The sequence below is a fragment of the Planococcus citri genome, chromosome 4 (assembly GCF_950023065.1).
Source record: "Planococcus citri chromosome 4, ihPlaCitr1.1, whole genome shotgun sequence".
Lineage (NCBI taxonomy): Eukaryota > Metazoa > Arthropoda > Insecta > Hemiptera > Pseudococcidae > Planococcus > Planococcus citri.
Window position 1 is genome coordinate 41,799,230 of NC_088680.1, and position 18,975 is coordinate 41,818,204.

An 18,975-nucleotide genomic window follows, 5' to 3' on the forward strand; every position below is an offset into this window, starting at 1 on the left:
TACGGACGTCAACTATTGGAAAACTACCAATCGCTGATGACGGCCGACGAATGCGAACTATCCGACTCGGGTTCGTCCGGCTGCGATGTGGCTTTCGAATCAGACTTTCCATGCGGCACGATCAAAAGAAAACCACCAAAGCTTCCTTTAACGGCGACAACTCGTCAATTGGCTTCGCTAGATACTCGAGCTTCGAACGCAGCCATGTTAGAAAGAACACCAAGTTTCGGTTCGTTACCTCCTCCGCCACCGGAACTTCTAGCTAGCACTTTGACACTGAACGAAGAAGTCGAAGACTTACCTCCACCACCACCTCCACCTAAAATGTTACCTTCGCCTAGCGCGACTTTTTTACAAGACTTACAACGCGTAATGCGACGAAAATGGCAAGTCGCCCAGAAATGTAAACAAGATCTCAACACTACACCTCACGAGGTACTCGGTTTTCGCGACCCTCCAGACTATAAGGAAACCAATGTGAGTAATTGGGTTGCCGAACACTACGGAGGTGGTCAAAATTTATACGAAAATGTGTACCGGAGTGGTCCTCAGCCTTCGCCGGTCGGAGTTACCCCAGCTAAAGTGCCAGTGGTACCGACATCTCCGTCGGTCAACGGTACCCCTATAAAGAAAAGACCACCACCGCCTCCTCCGCCTCGAGCTGAGACTACTCAATTAACCACTACCACTGTACGGTTTCAAAAGTGCTAAGGATACTTTCGAAAGCCTTATTTCCAAGGACTCGGTTGCTAGTCATTAGAAAAGTAATGATATTTTGTAATATTTTTATACATGATGATCAAATTCAACCATACGATAACGTTAGTCATGTGAATTTTTTATTTTTATTCTTCTTTCCCTCTTTTTCTTTCTTTTATCGTATGTATTTTTATATTTGTATATGCAGTTGTTCTTTTTTTTCGTTTTTTTTTCTATGTTTAACGCGAACTTATTTTTTTTCTATTATTTTTATTAAACACAGTTTTTATTTATTTTTTATCTAACAGTATTGTTTACATTCGGCGTATATTTTTTTATTTTGTTAAAAATCCTCGTTTGGAATATTTTTATAAATTTCTATACTTACCCCTCTTTTTATTACGGTACTCTTTTTGTACAAAAAAAAAAATTGAAAATCGTTATGAGAAAGACTGATACCTAAGCCATTTTTTCTCGTACTGGCAATGAGCTGGAATTTTGTATAAAAAGCTTTCTTACACGCTAAATTGCTCAACAGTGTAAGTGAAACTTTCATTCGTGTTGAAATCACGTATACGATTATGGTGCTTACTTAAGTTTGTATGTAAAGTTGTTATTACGTTTATTTTTTTTCCTTTTAAACTTAATGCAAAAGGCTGTTTTATTTTTCAATTATCTATTATTCTAATGTAAGTTTTACTTACTATATTGCTGGATAAAAAGTTCGAGGGTTTGTTATCTGTGTTGGAATGCTTACGAAACTGGTTTTCGTTATTGGTATTGACAAAATTTTGATTTTTTTTTTTTTTCAAATTATAAAATACATACCTGCGAGAAAAGAAGCTGGAAGAATTTTGTGTATTATACTTTTGTTCATAATATGATGTTATATTGTTTACTTCATGTTTAAGATTTTGTTATTTAGTAAAATTTTAATAAATCCTAATTTCATTTTGAGTTTGTCGTTTTTAATAATTATTTTCAGCGAAGAAACCTTATTAAAAAATTTGCATAAGTAATGAAATCGTTGTTGGTTAAAAATATGATTTTTAAAGGGGGCGATAAGCAAAAAGCAGTTTAATTCACCGTTAATGAAAGAAATACGCGAAGACCTACTTGTGTTAAATTAAATTTTGCGGTTACATTCGGAATACGCTAGGTATACTAGGTTCAATTTTTTTTTTTTTTTAGCTGTACCTGCGCACTTTAAAAATTATTTCATTTTTTATTCACAAAAACACAGAGTATTCAAAATACAAAATAAGAAGGAACTTACTGTAAGGTTACATCTTAAAAAAATGAGAAAATAAAAAAATTCGTAATTATTTATAAAAGAAACGAACAACAATTTTATAAAAATGGGGCGTATTTTTCAAACCAAACAACTCTCTTTTTAAACTCTGCTACTTCTTCGGGTGAAGAAAAATACCATTCCAAAAATTTAATGAGGTCAGGATATAAACTTGTTAATCGTATTCGTCCATAACACCCCTCATCCATATCATAAAGATTTATTTCTTCTTCGTCTAGGGTTACGTGGTTAATAATTTCATATAAAGGCAACGTTCGTTTGAATTCCGCAATTTTTTCCTCACTGCCTAAACACCACTCCATAAACCTTTGAAATCCAGCATTTTCGAATGCGAAACTGAAATCAGATCCGTTTGAAAGATAATTCACAAGGGCAGGCAAAAAGTGATGTTCTTTGAAATCAACCGCTTGCTCAGGTATTACAAACATATCGACAAATTGCATTAGGTCCTCCAGTTTGAAGTTGCGAACTACCCACTTACACAACGTTCTGATCGTTCTGGGTGCCAACAGAATTTTATGTTTGAAATCAGCAGCGAGATGGACGTCATTAAAGGCTTCATTGATGAATAAACTCAGCGAATGAGCTTTGATAATAAAATCGTGAAATGAAAAAATGTCCCTATCTACAAGATAAATATCATGAAGAGAATTCATGTATTCGTTCAATAATTTCACTTTGAACGCTGAAATGGATTCCTTTTCCCGGCAACAGAAATTGAGAAATTCATCTAACTCCTGCAAACGCGTATCTTCCATGTACATCAAGCCATGTGATCTAACGTTTTCGTATCCAGACAAATGATTTTCTTTGAACAGAATAATTTCGTCGTTATCCTTACAGCAAAGTGTGAGTATTTCTTGTAAATCTTCTGCTCTTACTTTACAAAACAAAATATGCCAATTTTCACGCCAAAAAGTGCTTCTGGCCTCGAAGGGAATTTCCTTTAGCACACACAATAAAAACCAGACATTTCTATCAGATGGATTACCGGCTTGCTTCACATACAAAGAACGGTCATCTAAACAATCTCGGATTACCAACTGTTTCAAATGATCAGGAGTATTATTCCAAAACTCGTAAGAAAAAAACTGGTCATTTGGAATTTGACCAGAGTTTTCAGTTTGACATTTGAATACCTTCTTAGCAAAGGGAATAAAATCTACATCGCTTATTTTATGTCTGATAAATTTCCATGCAGCTAAAATGCAATGCCTTTTAATATCCTTTATAACAGGACATCCGTCGTCATCTATATTGTACGTTTGCCTCAGTAATAAGAACATTATTTCACTGCCTTTAAGAGCCATCAATGCATCAAATTCTTCTTTACTCAACCTTGCAAGTATATATCTACAGAATACATGCGCGTTGAATACAAGTAAATGAACTGCAGTTTCTATTCTACTTTCCTTAAGCTTCAAACGATTCCAGAAATATTCGACAGAACGCCAATTCTTAATTCTACAACCAAGAATTTGAAGGAGTTTTTCATCGAAATCAGCGTAATTGTAACCAGATAAGGGTATTTTGTGTAATTCATTTTTCATGCGGCAAATCCAGTAATACAATAAAGGTTGTTCATCAAAATCAATATCACTCAAGTTGAAGTGTTCTGATACAGATGGCCAAATTCGAACAATATCATCCTCGAAACAAAAGTGGCAAGCAGTCTCAAACTTGATTTCATTGCTAACTTCTTCGCTGAGGACCACTCGTTTCGCAATTTTATCATGATGAATATTACCGTTAAATGTGCAAGCAATATAATCCATTTCAAGCCAAGGTTGAAAAAGCTCCGTGGCCCAAGTCCAACAACATAATGTGAGTCGAATTTTATTAAAACTCTTTTCAACCATGGGATGAACTGTTGAGGGCAATGGTAGCAGATTAGGAAATACGCTCCGCAATGAAATTGTCCGGTAACGTATGTCAAAATATTCAAGATAGACCTCTTTCGGAGCATTACTCGAGAAATGTTCTTTGATTCTGTCACGTAATAATTTCATTGCTACTGCGGCGGATGCAATCTCTTTCAGAGTTACCGGACTAGGATAAATAAGATCGTAAACATTTGACAACTTTTTGCACATTTTGAGATTTTTGTAAGTGTGATGGAGACCTGGAACAAAAATTATTCGTTGATTTAAATGAAGTACATAGGTACCAAAACGACGCTAATGTATGTACTTTAATAGCGACGTTTCGATTTTCTATATAAAATATCAATAAACTGGATACAATCATACCTTAATAAAATTGATCGAAGTCGTCGGAATTTTTCGAAGCCAGAGCCCAAGCCTAATTCGTAATCATTCCGCTTCCGCTCCTTCTATATTTTGCTTTGCGTTGGACATGCACCATTTAATATTCAATATTCATACTCTCAAACAAAATGACACCATATTATTATTTTATTATTCCTCAACTCAACTGAAGTCGGAGATTATTCTGAATTCCGATTTGGCGATTATTTAGCGATTATCAGTAACCTGGTACAAAGTATAAGTAAACATTCTTATCGCCATTTACTCGACCAGAGTTATTTTGCAGCTTGCAGGTGGATGGGGTGCATTTATTTTTCTCCGCGGCGACGGGGCGATTGACCACGACGACGTAAGTAAGGGAGTGAATAAATAAAAATATAAAAAAACGAATAAGGAAATTTGAAACAAAATTCAAAATTGATCCTTACATAATATCAATACATAAATACTGTACCACATACTAATGAACAAGTACGTAGTCGAATAATACATGGACATTGATAATAAAAATAAAAAAACGAAACTGAATAAGAAAATTCCAATTATGAGTTACCCATCAATGAATGAACAAAATTTTGAAGAGTAAAGCCCTTTGTAATTTTTATAATGACCATAAAACGTCTACCACCAGGTACTTATTCATACAAAAAATTTATTCATTTCAAGTTCAACTTTCAAGAAAAAAATAAGAAATAATTTCCATTAAAAAAAAATGAATAATTAATTATAAAATAAATTTCCATTTCAATTTCAGCTTCGGGGGGGGGGGGGGGGGTGTAAAAACTGGTTTTTCGCGATTTTATGTCATTCTAACACACATTCAGTCCAGTACTCTTCAGGCACCATTGATACAATAAAACTCTACTTGACTTACAAAATTCAAACTTCTTTATACAGTTTATGAGGAGCTCATTGGAAAAATAGCCCTTGTCCAAAATGAAAATAAAAAACATGCAAGACAAAGAACCACTGTAAAGTCTTGATGAATAGGTATAGTGTATTCAATTCAAATTGATTTTTTTATCAACTTGAGTAATTCCTCTTACTAGTTACTGATGCATCCATACAATGCAGTGAAGAAAAGAACCTTCCCGGTTTTTTTTTCAAAGTGACAACTGACAAGGGCTATTTTTGCAATGAGCTCCTCATATTAACCCAGCCACGTTGGAATCTTGGGAAATGAAATTGTAGATATTAATGCAAAATCTGCCACCACCCTTTCTCCCCTTACATTTATCACAGCTGACGACCTCAAGTCTATCTTCACCCAAAGCACACTTAAGAAATGGCAAAACTTTTGGTCCCTCCACACCACAAACAAGCTCTTTCAACATAAAAAATCAGTCCATCCTTGGAAAAACCTCCCCCACTTAAACAGACTTGAAGAAATCATTATAACCAGATTGAGAATTGGCAACACAAAAATCACACACAATCACCTCCATGAAAAGGCCCCAAAACCCACATGCCAGTTCTGCATGTCAGAACTTATATCTGTCCAATCGAAAAACTTGACCTTACCAACTCGATCTAAATCTCACACGACGGGTGTAATAATCAAGTAATTACAAACCCCCCCCCCCAAAAAAAAAAAATTCTCTGAACTTTCATCGCATAGCTACATATTTTTAAAAATAATTTCCCAAGATTTCAATGCTACTTTTAGTGTTTTAATATCATCTTTATTTTAATTTAACGCATTTTTGACACAGTTTCATGCATTTTTTTTGCAAATTTTTCCTACATTGAGTTCCGTTATTTTTTTGGTAATTTACAACAATGTTTTATACAAATCAGGTACCTCATTTTTTTCAAATTTTACTCGAATTTCATCTTTTTTAAAATTTTAAACCTTTATTCATGTTTTTTAGGCCATTTCAGTCAAGTTTTATGCTACTTTTCTTACATTTAGCTTAATTTAGACAACATTTTTGTTCTGATTAGTGATTTCGGAAATTTCTATTGGTAGTTTTAACAACACGTTTTAAACACTTTTCATGCAATTTCTGTCAAATGTATACAAAATTAAGTCCTCTTCAAATCAAAATTGCTGTTCACCTCATGATCGTGCCATCGAAATCAAAAAATCGAAACATTTGGTACGTACCTACCTACTTTCCACCCATTGTATGAATTTTTCAAGAGCAGATAGTACGTATATAGATAATGTTAATGTCCCCATTCATTAATTATTTTCTGCGATCTCATGAAGCTTTTTTTGAAAAATGTACCTATATAGTTTCAAAAAATCTTTATTCAATGAAATAAATATTTATGGAGAATTTTATTCAAAATGGAATGCATCCCTCACTTCATCTAGTTAAAAATAAAATTGGTGTATTATAATTTTGTTAATAATACGATGTTATATTGTTTACTTCATGTTTAAGATTTTGATATTTAGTAAAATTTTATAAAATCCTAATTTCATTTTGATTTCGTTATTTTTAATTATTTTCAGCGAAGAAACCTTATTAAAAATTTGTATAAGTAATGAAATCATTGTTGGTTAAAATATGATTTTTAATGGAAGACGATAAGCACAAAGCAGGTTTAATTCAACGTTAATGAAAGAAATACGTGAATACCATGCATGTGTTGAATTAAATTTTGTGGTTACATTTGAAATATGCTAGGTATACCTACTACTAGGTTCAATATTATTATTAATTCTTTTAGCTGTACCTGGCGCATTTTAAAATTCATTTTATTTTTTTTATTCACAAAAAACAAAGAAGATTCAAAATACAAAATAAAAAGGAACTTACTATGAGGTTACATCTTTAAAAAAAAAAGTAAAAAAATTGTATCTACTTAATAAATTGAAGTGGTGTTTTCTTTGTAACGCAATCACTGCAAAACGGCTGGACGGAAAATTTTGAAAAAATACTCAAAATGTTCAGCGTGATGCGTAGATGGTTGTACTGGAATTTTTTTCGCGATTAGAGGCCTTAAAAAGCTGTAATTAAGCTTAAAAGTTTTGATGACGTCACGAATATCTTTGAGCTTTCATTTCGCTGCCGAATATTTCCGATTTGCTAAGCATTTTGCAAAATCATCAAAGCTTCAATTTTTAACATAGGTACTTAGAGAAAAGGAGATCGAAGGTGAATCTATTCCTGAAGAAACTCGAAAAGTATGGGTGAGCTCATTGGCCAATCATATCTCTTCAACTTCAATTTTTTTTTTTACTTAGTCAATTTGGAATTTTTACACCTTGCATAAAAATCAGTTTAAAAAAGGGAAATGTAATAAGTATACCTATCCAAAATGGTTAGATTTTTTTTTTGATTGTCAACTTAAAATTTTTACACCTTGCATAAAACCAATTTCAATACCTACAAGAAACTTGATAAAAATTGCCAAGTTGCCTTTATGTAGGTAAAATGCTAATCTTGCCCTAATCTCATGAATAGATGCACCACTATGCATGGCAGAAAAGATGCAATATTGAATTTGAACATTCTAATTTTGATAATGAAAAGAACAATGTTTTTGTTATGGGAAGAATTTCATTTTTTTGGCTTGAAAATAGAAATTTCAGTTCTAAAAAACGAAAGCAAAAAGACCCAAACAAAGTGAGGGTAAATGCTCTCAGAATTGTAAAAAAAATGTCTATGTGAGATCTCAGAATTGTAAAAAAAATTTCTATGTGAGAAATTTATTTATCTATTTTTTTGAATTTGAATAAATAATAAATTTGGGAAAAATTCAATTTTTTGGCTTGAAAATTTAAAAATTTGAGTGATTTTTTGTAGAAATTTCAGTTTTAAAAACCATAAGCTAAAAGACCCAACCAGGGCAAAAGCTCTCAAAATTTTGTATTTCGAGAAGTAAAAAAAACATTTCTTTTCTGGTAAATAAAAATCCCTTTAAAATTCACAAAACTTAATGATTTCGTCGAGTCTGGCAAAACATTTTCAAGGGGAGGGAGGTCTGATCAAAGTTTATCCCCTATAGTTTCGTGTATGTTGACCTTGAAGGATCAAAAATTAACTAGCTTCAAAACGAGTTGGAAGCACTTGCACTAGATTTACGTAGGGTATTGAAATTAGTTTGCATATTGAATTTTAGCTTTCTAAATCCATTTGATGAAATTTTGTGGGAATTTAAAATGTCAAAAATCTGCTGAAGGATCTGAAATTTTTTTAAAAATCGATGGAGGCTACAAAATGACTTGCACTTAGCGATTGGAAAGATGGGTAAACTTATAAGAAAAAGTTGATTGTGATGCTGCGATTTAACTACAACGATTCACTTTCGTTCTAAATACGATTTAGAGTCTGATTCTGAATCCGATTCAAAATTAATTCGCGATTCATTTCTGCGATTCGAATTGCACAATTTTTAATTTTGACTATAGACTGAAGTTGGAAGGTAGATATGGTCCAATGGACTTTGGATTTTCAAAAATGCCATCCAAATTTGGGATTCGTCCAGGAGAAATGGACCTTACGATGAAATCACAAATTTTAAAATGTAGCCAAAAACTGACAAAAATGTCAAAAAATATCAATTTTTTATAATTTCTCAGTATTAACTGTATGATATTTTGCGAGATTTTCTTCCATTATTATATATGTACTACATATCTTCAACAAAATTTTAAGGTTACTTCAATACGGTGTACATTATCAAATTCTATTCCCTGCCCGAAGGGCAGGTAATTTTGCTTGTTATTTATAAAAGAAACGAACGACAATTTTATAAATATGGGGCGTATGTTTCAAACCAAACAACTCTTTTTTTAAACTCTTCAACTTCTTCGGGAGAAGATAAACACCATTCCAAAAATTTAATGAGGTCAGGATATAAACATTTTAATCGCTTTCGTCCCCAACTCCTCTCATCCTTTAATTCATACGAGTAAAGATTTATTTCTTCTTCATTTTCGGTTACGTGGTGAATAATTTCATATAAAGGCAACGCTCCTTTGAATTCCGCAATTTTTTCCTCACTGCCTAAACACCACTCCATAAACCTTTGAAATCCAGCATTTTCGAATGCGAAACTGAAATCAGATCCGTTTGAAAGATAATTCACAAGGGCAGGCAAAAAGTGATGTTCTTTGAAATCAACCGCTTGCTCAGGTATTACAAACATATCGACAAATTGCATTAGGTCCTCCAGTTTAAAGTTGCTAACTACCCAATTACACAACGTTCTGGTCGTTCTGGGTGCCAACAGAATTTTATGTTTGAAATCAGCAGCGAGATGGACGTCATTAAAGACTTCATTGATGAATAAACTCAGCGAATGAGCTTTGATAATAAAATCATGAAATGAAAAAATTTCCCTATCTACAAGATAACGATCATGAAGAGAATTCATGTACTCATTCAATAATTTCACTTTGAACGCTGAAATGGTTTCCTTTTCCCGGCAACAGAAATTGAGAAATTCATCTAACTCCTGCAAACGCGTATCTTCCATGTACATCAAGCCATGTGATCTAACGTTTTCGTATCCAGACAAATGATTTTCTTTGAACAGAATAATTTCGTCGTTATCCTTACAGCAAAGTGTGAGTAATTCTTGTAAATCTTCTTTTCTTATTCCACGAAACAAAATATCCCAATTTTCACGCCAAAAAGTGCTTCTGGCTTCGAAGGGAATTTCCTTTAGCACACACAATAATAACCAGACATATCTATCAGATGGATCAGCGGGTTGCTTCACAAACAAAGAACGATCAACTAGACAATCTCGGATTACCAACTGTTTCAAATGATCAGGGGTATTATTCCAAAACTCATAAGAGAAAGACTGGCCATTTAGAATTTGACGAGAGTTTTCAGTTTGGAACCGGAATATCTGCTTAGCAAAGCGAATAAAATCTACATCGCTTATATTATGTCTGATAAATTTCCATGCTGCTAAAATACAAAGTCTTTCAGTACTACGTCTAGCACCTGGTTCATCATCGATATTATACGTATCTCTCAATAATAAGAACATTATTTCATTACCTTTCAGAGCCATCAATGCATCAAATTCTTCTTTACTCAACCTTGCAAGTATATATCTACAGAATACATGCGCGTTGAATACAAGTAAATGAACTGCGTTTTCTATTCGACTTTCCTTAAGCTTCAAACGATTCCAGAAATACTCGACAGAGGGCCAATTTTTAATTCTACAACCAAGAATTTGAAGGAGTCTTTCATCGAAATCAGCGTAATCGTGACCTGATAAGGGTATTTTATGTAATTCATTCTTCATGCGACAAATCCAGTAATACAATAAAGGTTGTTCATTAAAATCAATATCACTCAAGTTGAAGTGTTCCGATACAGATGGCCAAATTCGTACTATATCATCTTCGAAACAGAATCTGCAAGCAGTCTTAAACTTGATTTCATTACTAACTTCTTCGCAGAGGACCACTCGTTTCGCAATTTTATCATGATGAATATTACCGTTAAATGTGCAAGCAATATAATCCATTTCAAGCCAAACGTCCACGATGGCCCTGTCCCCAGTCCAACTACCTAATGAGTATTGAAGTTTACCGTAACACTTTTCAACCATGCGAAGAACTGTAGATGGCAGATGAGGAAATACGTTCCGCAATGAATTTTTCGGGAGACGTGAGTCAAAAATGTCAAAATGTTCAAGATACAGGTCACTCATAGTATTACTCGACAAGTATTCTTTGACTCTCTGGCGTAATAATTTCATTGCTACTGCGGTGGATGCAATCTCTTTCAGAGTTACCGGACTAGGATAAATAAGATCGTAAACATTTGACAATTTTTGGCACATTTTGAGATTTTTGTAAGTGCGAATGGAAACCTGGAACAAAAATGACTCATTGAATGGAATGAAGTAGGTACCAAACCGACGCTGAGGCACGTACTTTTGTAGCGACGTTTCGATTTTCTATTTGAAATGTCAATAAACTGGATACAATCATACCTTAATAAAATTGATCGAAGTCGTCGGAATTTTTCGAACTTTCGAAGCCAGAGCCCAAGCTTAATTTATAATCATTCCGCTCCTCTTATATTTTGCTTTGCGTTGGCCATGCACAATTTAATATTCATATTCACGCACAAAATCAAATTAATTAGTCCAAGTTAATATTCCATTCCATGATTTTGTAGTGGGTAGGGGGCGTGCAGGGAACCGCTACGTACTGCGCCGGAACGCTTCTCGCAGATGAGTTACGTATCCGATCAATATATATAGAAGAAGCTGGGCTACCAAAAGTTGCCCAGTGTTGGCTCTTGTGATCTGATGCTACTATTCCTAAACCCGTCCAGTGCTTCGAGCCGAGAACGGTAATGAGAATAATTGGTGTCGGTCTTATTGAGTAACGCTGAAGAGAATAATACATGTATGTTTATGTAATTGTACAGATATTAATTATAATAAACGTATTATTCTGTACATGGGTTTTAATTTGTTATAAAAGTATTATCCGTTGAACAAATCAGTGTATCCTCCTCGTGGTTATTAACGTCCGCATCCGGTCAATAACCGTACTAGAGGTACTCTTATGTCGTAGGTCTACCTCCTACTTCATTGGCGCTCGACAAAGGCACGGATTTATTTTTTTACAAATTAATGAATTTATTGAGAAAATCGCCCACGATTAATAAAAAATTAATCCAACAACGTGAGGCTTAAAAAATCAAAGTATATTTGATAAAGTATTATTTCTTTGCAATAAAAACGCAAGAATATCCGAACAAGAATTTATTCTTGAAATTGAACAATTAAAAAATTAATCAAAAACGGATAAAAATAATACCCCGCGTCGTTTTTTAGTGGAAGATTCAAGTCCTGCTAGAATCACTCCACCACAAATTCGTAGGCACCGTAGTAATCTTTTGATTGATAAATCGCTACCTATACATAGAAAAACCAGAAAAAATAAAATCAAAATGGTTTCTCAACAGGAGTTTAGTGATTTTAAAACATTAATCGAAGACCAGATTAAGAAGCAATTCGAAGATAAAGCAACTGAGCTAGAGACTAATTACAAGACCAAATTAGATGAGAAGGTAAAAGAAATCGAAGCTACCTATCTAGCAAAACACAATGAAAAAGTGAAAGAGTTGGAATCTTCGGTTGATAAATCTGTCAACGAATTAATGGGAAAATGGTGTACTGAAACGAATAAAGACGTAGGCGAAGCAATAGTATCTTTTAAAAATTCTATCATCGACGAATTAAAAACTGAAAGTACTACTATGTGGCAAAACAATGAACAAGAAATGAAAAAGACCGTAGATATCTTGTTGAAAGGTGCTGAAGCGAGAGTGGCACAGGCAGGAGGAGAGAAATCTTCATCTGAATTGGTCTTTATTGAACTTTTCAGAAAAAGTGCTACGATGTTCACTCAGAAAATGATACACCATCCGGTCAGATTTGTTAAACAATTTCAAACAAAAGAGATTGAGCAAAACCTAAGCCCTGTAAATCGTCGCATGTTATTTATTTCTTGTGTAGAGTATAAAACACAAGCTTGGGAAACCAAAATTCAAGAAGGGGAAGAATTAGAAAAATTAATACCGCAATTTTTAAATCTATATTGGGACCAAACGGCGAAACAATCCGCCATTGAGTACTTTAGAACCGATAATGTCGAAAAAATAAAAACAATGGCCGACTATATCGAATATTTTTCTATGTGGTATGATACGTTAGCGGCTACCAAACTAACAGCCGAGCAAATCATTGATAAAATTCTCGAAAAAATCCCCCATGCAATCCAAAATAAAATGAACCTCGAAGAGTTGAATACTAAGGAAGACCTCGTGAAGAAACTTACTGTGGCAAAGAAATCAGTGACTGATGAATATCTAGCTATGTACGTTCATTCTACGAAGTACGTACATACAAATTTCCATCAAAAAACTGACCCCCAAGTAACAGAAGAAGCCAGAGAAATTCAACAAGAGAAACCAAGAGTTTCAAATTACAAAGGTAAAAATTTTATACCCAATTTCCACGAGGTACGAGTTAGAAATTTTAACTATCGAGGAAGAGGAAATTATGGATCGTATGTACCGGATACACAATGGAGAAAACCCCCTCCAAAATTCAATTCAACCGGTCAAGGTGTTAGAGGCGATTTAAGCATTCAAAATATACAAAATGGTACCCCCCAAAATCAACCACCTCAAGCACCAAACTCCCAATCAATTCCCCAACCAACCCCAGAGCAACTGTTTTATCAAAATTCTAAGCCTGGGGGCTCAAAAAACGGAAATTGACGATGTATGTGGTCAAAAAGACTGCAACGAGAGGTGGGGGTAGGACGTATAAAATAAAAAATGAAATATACGACCGAATAGGAGAAGGCGCAGTGGCAAATCGAATTTCAAACAACCGAACAATTGAGCAGCATTGGCTGCATATTAAGAAAATGAAAAATTTCAACAAAAATGTAATTTTATCGATTGGGGAGGACGAAGTCAACGATCTCTTCGCCCCCTTCGCCTACATTGAAGAATATATGGTCGATATTATCGACCATATACGCGAAAATGGCGGTGAAAACATCTATGTTAATTTTCCTATACTGTTACCCTATGTAAAAGAGAGAAAAAACGCGAAAACGTTGAAAAGATATCTTGCTTTGCGCAGATTGTTTCAAAAAATCACTCAAATTACAAAAACCCACCTCCTAACATCTCAAGCTGACATTTTCCTTCGTAAAAATCAAGCTAACGCGATCGAAAAAACCGAATTTGGAAACGTAAAAATTAATAGGCACCTATTTGAGAAAAATCATCGATCAAATAAACCACCTATGAAAAAATACATGTTAAAACCATGCCACGTAGCAATGGTTCGCGAAGTAGAACAAATTATCGAGGGTCGAGAGATCGAACAAATCGATTATGAAATTTTACTCGCGAAGTTAGACTCCCAAAATCGAAGAAAAAAGAATAAAAATAAAAAATTTAAAAATTCGAAAAAAGTAGTTCCAAAAAATGCTACGACCCTAAACTCCAAGACGCAAATTTTCGAAAATTCAAAATACAAGGACCAAGGAGGGGAATACATGGAAAGACAACAACAACAAAATGCAAAATCAAGCGAAAAACACGTCGATAAAAATGCACAAAATAATATTGCAACTCAAACGAGCGTATCAAATACACCTAAAATAGTAATAACACCACCGATCGATTCATTTGAACAGCCGACGTCTTCAATTCCAGTGGCCAATTCAGGAGTGGCAAATTCCACCCGGCAGCAAACAAACGAACCGTTTTCATTCACAAAATGCATGCAAGAGTTCGAAGCAGCTGAAAAAGAAAAAAAGAAGCAAACCAATAACAAAACATCGAATAAGGCAGTACAGACCGATAATATATCCGAGTCACTTCAACAAGTACTAGTAGCTGAAGGTGAAAAAACCCAAGTTGACAGCAATACCAGCAGCGATCTTCCAGCTGACCAAAAATCAGCAAATTCTGCGGAATCTGAAAAAAATAAAGAAGAAAATGAACCACCTAATACGTGTGTAATCAAATGGAAAATTGGAAGTGAAAAATTCTGCGGTTTGTTAGATACAGGGGCAGAAGTAAATTTAATCAGCGAAAGAATGATGCAAGTTATTGAGAAAAGACAAAAAGAATCGATCGAATATGCAATCCCAAAGCATAGGGTAGTAATTACTGTGGCAAATGGGGAAAAAGAAAATACATTCCCATTTTCTGTAAATATTAAAATGTATTTTAAAGATATCGAATGTGTAATTCCATTTTACATCGTAAAAACCCTTCCTTGTGGATTCCTAATTGGTAGAGATACCATGAAATTAGAAAAAATTGGAGCGTCGACGGAAAAAGGTCGTGCAAAATGTAAAAAATTACCAGAAAAAAGGTACAGAAAATTCGTAGCAGACAGTTTACACGCAATACATGGAGTTAAAAAAGTAAAAGTCCACGTATGCGAAGTTGAAGAGAGGTACGAAGAAACGGTGGAAACTCCAAAAAACAGATTCGACCAAATTATTCGACAAATTCGAAATTCAAACCTCACGTACGACCGAAAAATGTATGCCATCGAGCAAATTTCTCCTTACGCTGGAGTTTGGCGAGATGAGGTGGGGTATGATAAAACCGAAGAGTACAAATTAAATTGGAAAGTCGATCCAGATTCTGTCAATTGGAAACACCGCAATTTTATACCTAGTAAACACAACGAGCATAAAGTTTTTGAAGAATTAAATCGAATGTTAATAAATGAAATTGCTCGACCTTCTGATTCAAAATATGTTAGCAGTACATTAGTCAGAGAAAAATCTGATGGTAGAGTTCGCATATGTATAGACCCCCCAATTTTAAATATGTTGCTCGAAGATGACCCTAACGAGGCATCAAATTTGGACAAAATTGTACATAGTGGACATGGAGTAAAATACCAGTCCACCTTTGATTTCAACTATGGGTACTGGCAAATGAGAATACACCCAGCTTTTTGGAAATTTTTGGCATTTAAGGTCGATGGCCAGACCTATGAATATATGAGAATGCCTTTTGGAGTTAAAATTGCTGCTGCCTATTTTATTAAAATGCTCAGAAAAATTTTGTATGGTTTAAAAGACCTAGACCTATACGTAGACGATGCCAGAATCAAATCGAAAAATTTTGAAGAACATATTGCAGCAATTGTTGAATTTTTAAAACGTCTACAAGCGGCTGGCTTAACACTCAATGCCGATAAAACAAAATTATTTAAAGAAAAAATCGATCATTTGGGCTATGTACTTGACAAAAATAAAATTGGAAAGCAGCAGATTAAATTGGAAAAATTAGAAAAATTTAGAAATAAATTTTTTTCAAAAAGGAAAAATGGAGTAGTTTTAAAAGAGAAAAAACATATCCAACAGCTAACTGGCTTAACTATGCTATACTCCAAATTTATAAAAAATTACCAAACAATCTTAAGACCAATGACTGACCTACTTGAAAAAGATACCAAGTGGGAATGGGGAGAAAAACATATGCGGGCGTTTGACCAATTGTACGAGGCATTTTGCCAACAGTTTGAACTTACTGCTCCAGATCCAGATCGCGAATTCTTCATTGAAGTGGCCCACGACAATGACACGGTGAATGCGGTCATCTACCAAAAGGACGATGAAAACCGAGACAACATCGTCATGTTCGTCAGTTCATGCCTGAAAAAACACCAAAAAAATTACTCTCTAATTGAAAAAAGAATTTTGGCCCTAATTACTGTATTAAAAAAATGTCAAATTTGGCTAATAGGCCGAAAGGTCAATGTACCTCACAGTATGCAAACAATGGTAAACAAAATACGTTCAGTGGGGCAAATGCATATCAAAGCAGCATACTGGATAACAATTTTGAATAGTTTTAATATCGATTTTTCGATCAAAAAAGACCATAAAAGGTATTTTGACCCTATGCCCCCTGAAGTGACCTTAAAATGCAATTTGATCCAGTATTCTTTTACGCGACAAAAACTTCCCCCTAACCTTAGAAATGCTCTAGAAATGATTGAAGTCCGTCAGGACCTAGACGATAACCTGAGTAAAATTAAAGAAGTCCTGAGGAGCGGGAAAGTGGAGTTAAAAGTAGAGGTACGCGGACAAAAGGCAGTAAACAGCAAAATTAAAAATTTGAAAGATAAATACATAATTAAAAATGGTGTTTTATATCGAAAAGTAAAAAGGCAGGACATGGTGGTCTTACCTGAAAATTTGTTTGCTGAAGTGGTGAACTATCTGCATCACTGGTATGGTCATCTTGGCAGTGCCAGGCTAGCCACCATCTTCGAACGAACATATTATTTCCCCAATGCTAAAAAACACATACAAATATTATTAAATGTATGCAGAACTTGCAAAACAAATAAAGTTTATGGATTTAAAAAATATCCTCAATATTCTAAAATTGTAGCCAAAGAGGTCGGCGAACTCGTAACAATGGACATTTTTGGTCCATTGCCAAATAAAGAAGGTGGCTCTAAAGCAGTCATTGTTGGCAAGGATATATTTAGCCATTACACTTGGTTCTATGATGCCCCCGACATGACAACTGAACGCTGCACTGATTTATTACTCAGAATTCGCGACGAATTGGCAGCATTGGGGCATAAATTGCAAACTATTACTACTGACAATGGACCCCAATTTATCTCCCAAGAATGGAAAGACACCTGTGAAAAGAATAAAATAAAATGTACACACATTGCACCGTACAATGCTCCAGCTAATTCCTGTGAGCGTACGATGAGAGAATTGGGAACATTGCTCAGAATTGCAATAAATGAGCAATTTGAAGAAGAACACCACTACACCCATGAAAATTGGGATAAATATATCCGTGATGCAGAGAAGGTCATGAACCTTCGGCCAACTGAGTTTGGTCTGACCCCAAATGAGATTATTGGGGCATTTAATGAACAACCCGACCCCCAAGTATTTGAAATGCAAGAATATGATTTAGATGGCGAATATTCCAAATTAAGAGAAAAATTGACCAAGATGCTGGATTACATACCGTTCGACAACATTCAAAATGATCGATATATAGAGGACGATGACCTTCTAATTGAAAAAGGGGTCGTTCATATATATACTGATGGGGCATGTACTCGAAATGGTAACGATGATGCGGTTGCTGGCATTGGAATTTGTTTCAAACCTTATGGTAAAAAGAATGTAAGCCATAAATTAAATGTAGAAAAAAATACCAACAATGTAGCTGAATTGACGGCGATTGAATTGGCCATGGAATTAATTTTGAGAAAAACTGATCATAAAAAATTGCAAATTAATACTGATTCTCGATATGCAATCGATACTATAAAAAGAACCGAGCAGTACATTGCAAAAAATTGGAAAAGCAATGGAAAAGAAATTTTAAACAGAGAAATTTTAGAAAAAATTGATAAATTGAAAAAACAATTTGAGCATATCGAGATCAAGTATGTAGAGGGGCACAAGTACGACTATGGAAATGCCATTGCAGACCGTTTGGCTAAGGCTGCTGTGTATGAGGATGAGCTAGAAGTAATTCTACGCGAAAATCCGAATACCAAAATGGAAAAGATAGGTACCTACATCAGACTCAAAAATCACGAAAAAATTATTAAAGATGAACAAGAATTCAACAAAAACGATGACGTAGCAAAAAGAGTAGAGGTCGGTGACCTTGTGATGCTAGATACCCATTGCCAAAGTGACAGCAATAAAATGGTATCCGGTAAACTTTATCCTAAAAGAAAGGGACCCTACGTTATCCTATATAAAATACATACCAACTGTTATAGAGTCCAAAATTATAAATCAACTCAACAAGAAGATAGGCCTATCGCCAACGTACGCCAAATGACCCCATTTGTAAATAAAAAACAATTAAGAATGTTGGAGGATGAAGTTCGTTATAAATCCATCTTTGACGAACGTCCCTTCCAAGAAAGAATTTATGACAGGACCAGATTAACCGAAAGAAAAGAACAGAAAAAAATTGAGGAAAAAATTGATGATGAGCATGCATTTTTTGATATGCTTTTGAAAGAAGAAAGAAGGATGAAAGAATTACAAGAAAGAGCTGAACAAAAATTAAAAGAAGAAGAACTAGCACATAACCATTACAAAGCAACTGGTAAATGGTTATTTAAATTACCAAATAGGGAGCTTGACCCTGTACTGCACGAACATCTGAAAAATTTGAAAAAAGCTCGAAAACTTTTGATCCAAGA

The 18,975-nt window shown here is 34.5% G+C and overlaps 4 protein-coding genes across 10 annotated transcripts in view; 2 read left to right on the forward strand and 2 right to left on the reverse strand.

The window, feature by feature from the left end:
* LOC135845354 (amyloid beta A4 precursor protein-binding family B member 1-interacting protein-like) overlaps positions 1-1,656 on the forward strand; it is an 82,119-nt gene extending 80,463 nt beyond the window's left edge. For all 4 annotated transcript variants that reach the window (XM_065363847.1, XM_065363845.1, XM_065363846.1 and 1 more), the window contains one exon: positions 1-1,656. In XM_065363847.1, coding sequence (XP_065219919.1) covers positions 1-711 — 711 coding nt within the window. In that variant the 3' untranslated portion in view covers positions 712-1,656.
* Positions 863-11,383, reverse strand: LOC135845359 (uncharacterized). Of its 2 annotated transcripts, XR_010558736.1 has the most exons (3): positions 11,138-11,383; positions 4,261-11,073; positions 863-4,133 (listed from the first exon to the last, which is right to left on the reverse strand). XR_010558736.1 is itself a non-coding variant. In XM_065363858.1 (2 exons), exons 1-2 carry the CDS (start codon positions 11,192-11,194, stop codon positions 8,983-8,985), a joined length of 2,148 nt encoding a protein of 715 aa, XP_065219930.1. In that variant the 5' UTR covers positions 11,195-11,383; the 3' UTR covers positions 863-8,982. The 2 variants fall into 2 exon arrangements, 1 of the variants encoding a protein (XP_065219930.1); XM_065363858.1 differs by having other exon boundaries at positions 863-11,073.
* The window catches only part of LOC135845356 (peroxisomal acyl-coenzyme A oxidase 3-like), an 18,926-nt gene continuing 10,918 nt past the window's right edge, over positions 10,968-18,975 (forward strand). Inside the window, exon 1 of the mRNA XM_065363852.1 lies at positions 10,968-11,106. The gene's annotated coding sequence lies outside the window, so the exon portion shown is untranslated. The remainder of the gene's footprint in view (positions 11,107-18,975) is intronic.
* Positions 11,965-18,975, reverse strand: part of LOC135845363 (uncharacterized) — an 11,195-nt gene continuing 4,184 nt past the window's right edge. For 2 of the 3 annotated variants that reach the window (XM_065363864.1, XM_065363865.1), the window contains exons 11-13: positions 16,962-17,069; positions 16,300-16,423; positions 11,965-14,720 (exon numbers count right to left, since the gene is read on the reverse strand). The gene's annotated coding sequence lies outside the window, so the exon portion shown is untranslated. The remainder of the gene's footprint in view (positions 14,721-16,299; positions 16,424-16,961; positions 17,070-18,975) is intronic. The other variant, XM_065363866.1, reaches the window with a different exon arrangement.

What these genes read in the sequence shown, in the direction of transcription:
- LOC135845359 (XM_065363858.1), bottom strand. Translation starts at nt 11,194, where the DNA reads ATGATTGTATCCAGTTTATTGACATTTCAAATAGAAAATCGAAACGTC. An exon ending in ATCGAAACGTCGCTACAAAA is followed by an intron (nt 11,074 to 11,137) that starts GTACGTGCCTCA and finishes TTTTTGTTCCAG; the next exon opens with GTTTCCATTCGCACTTACAA.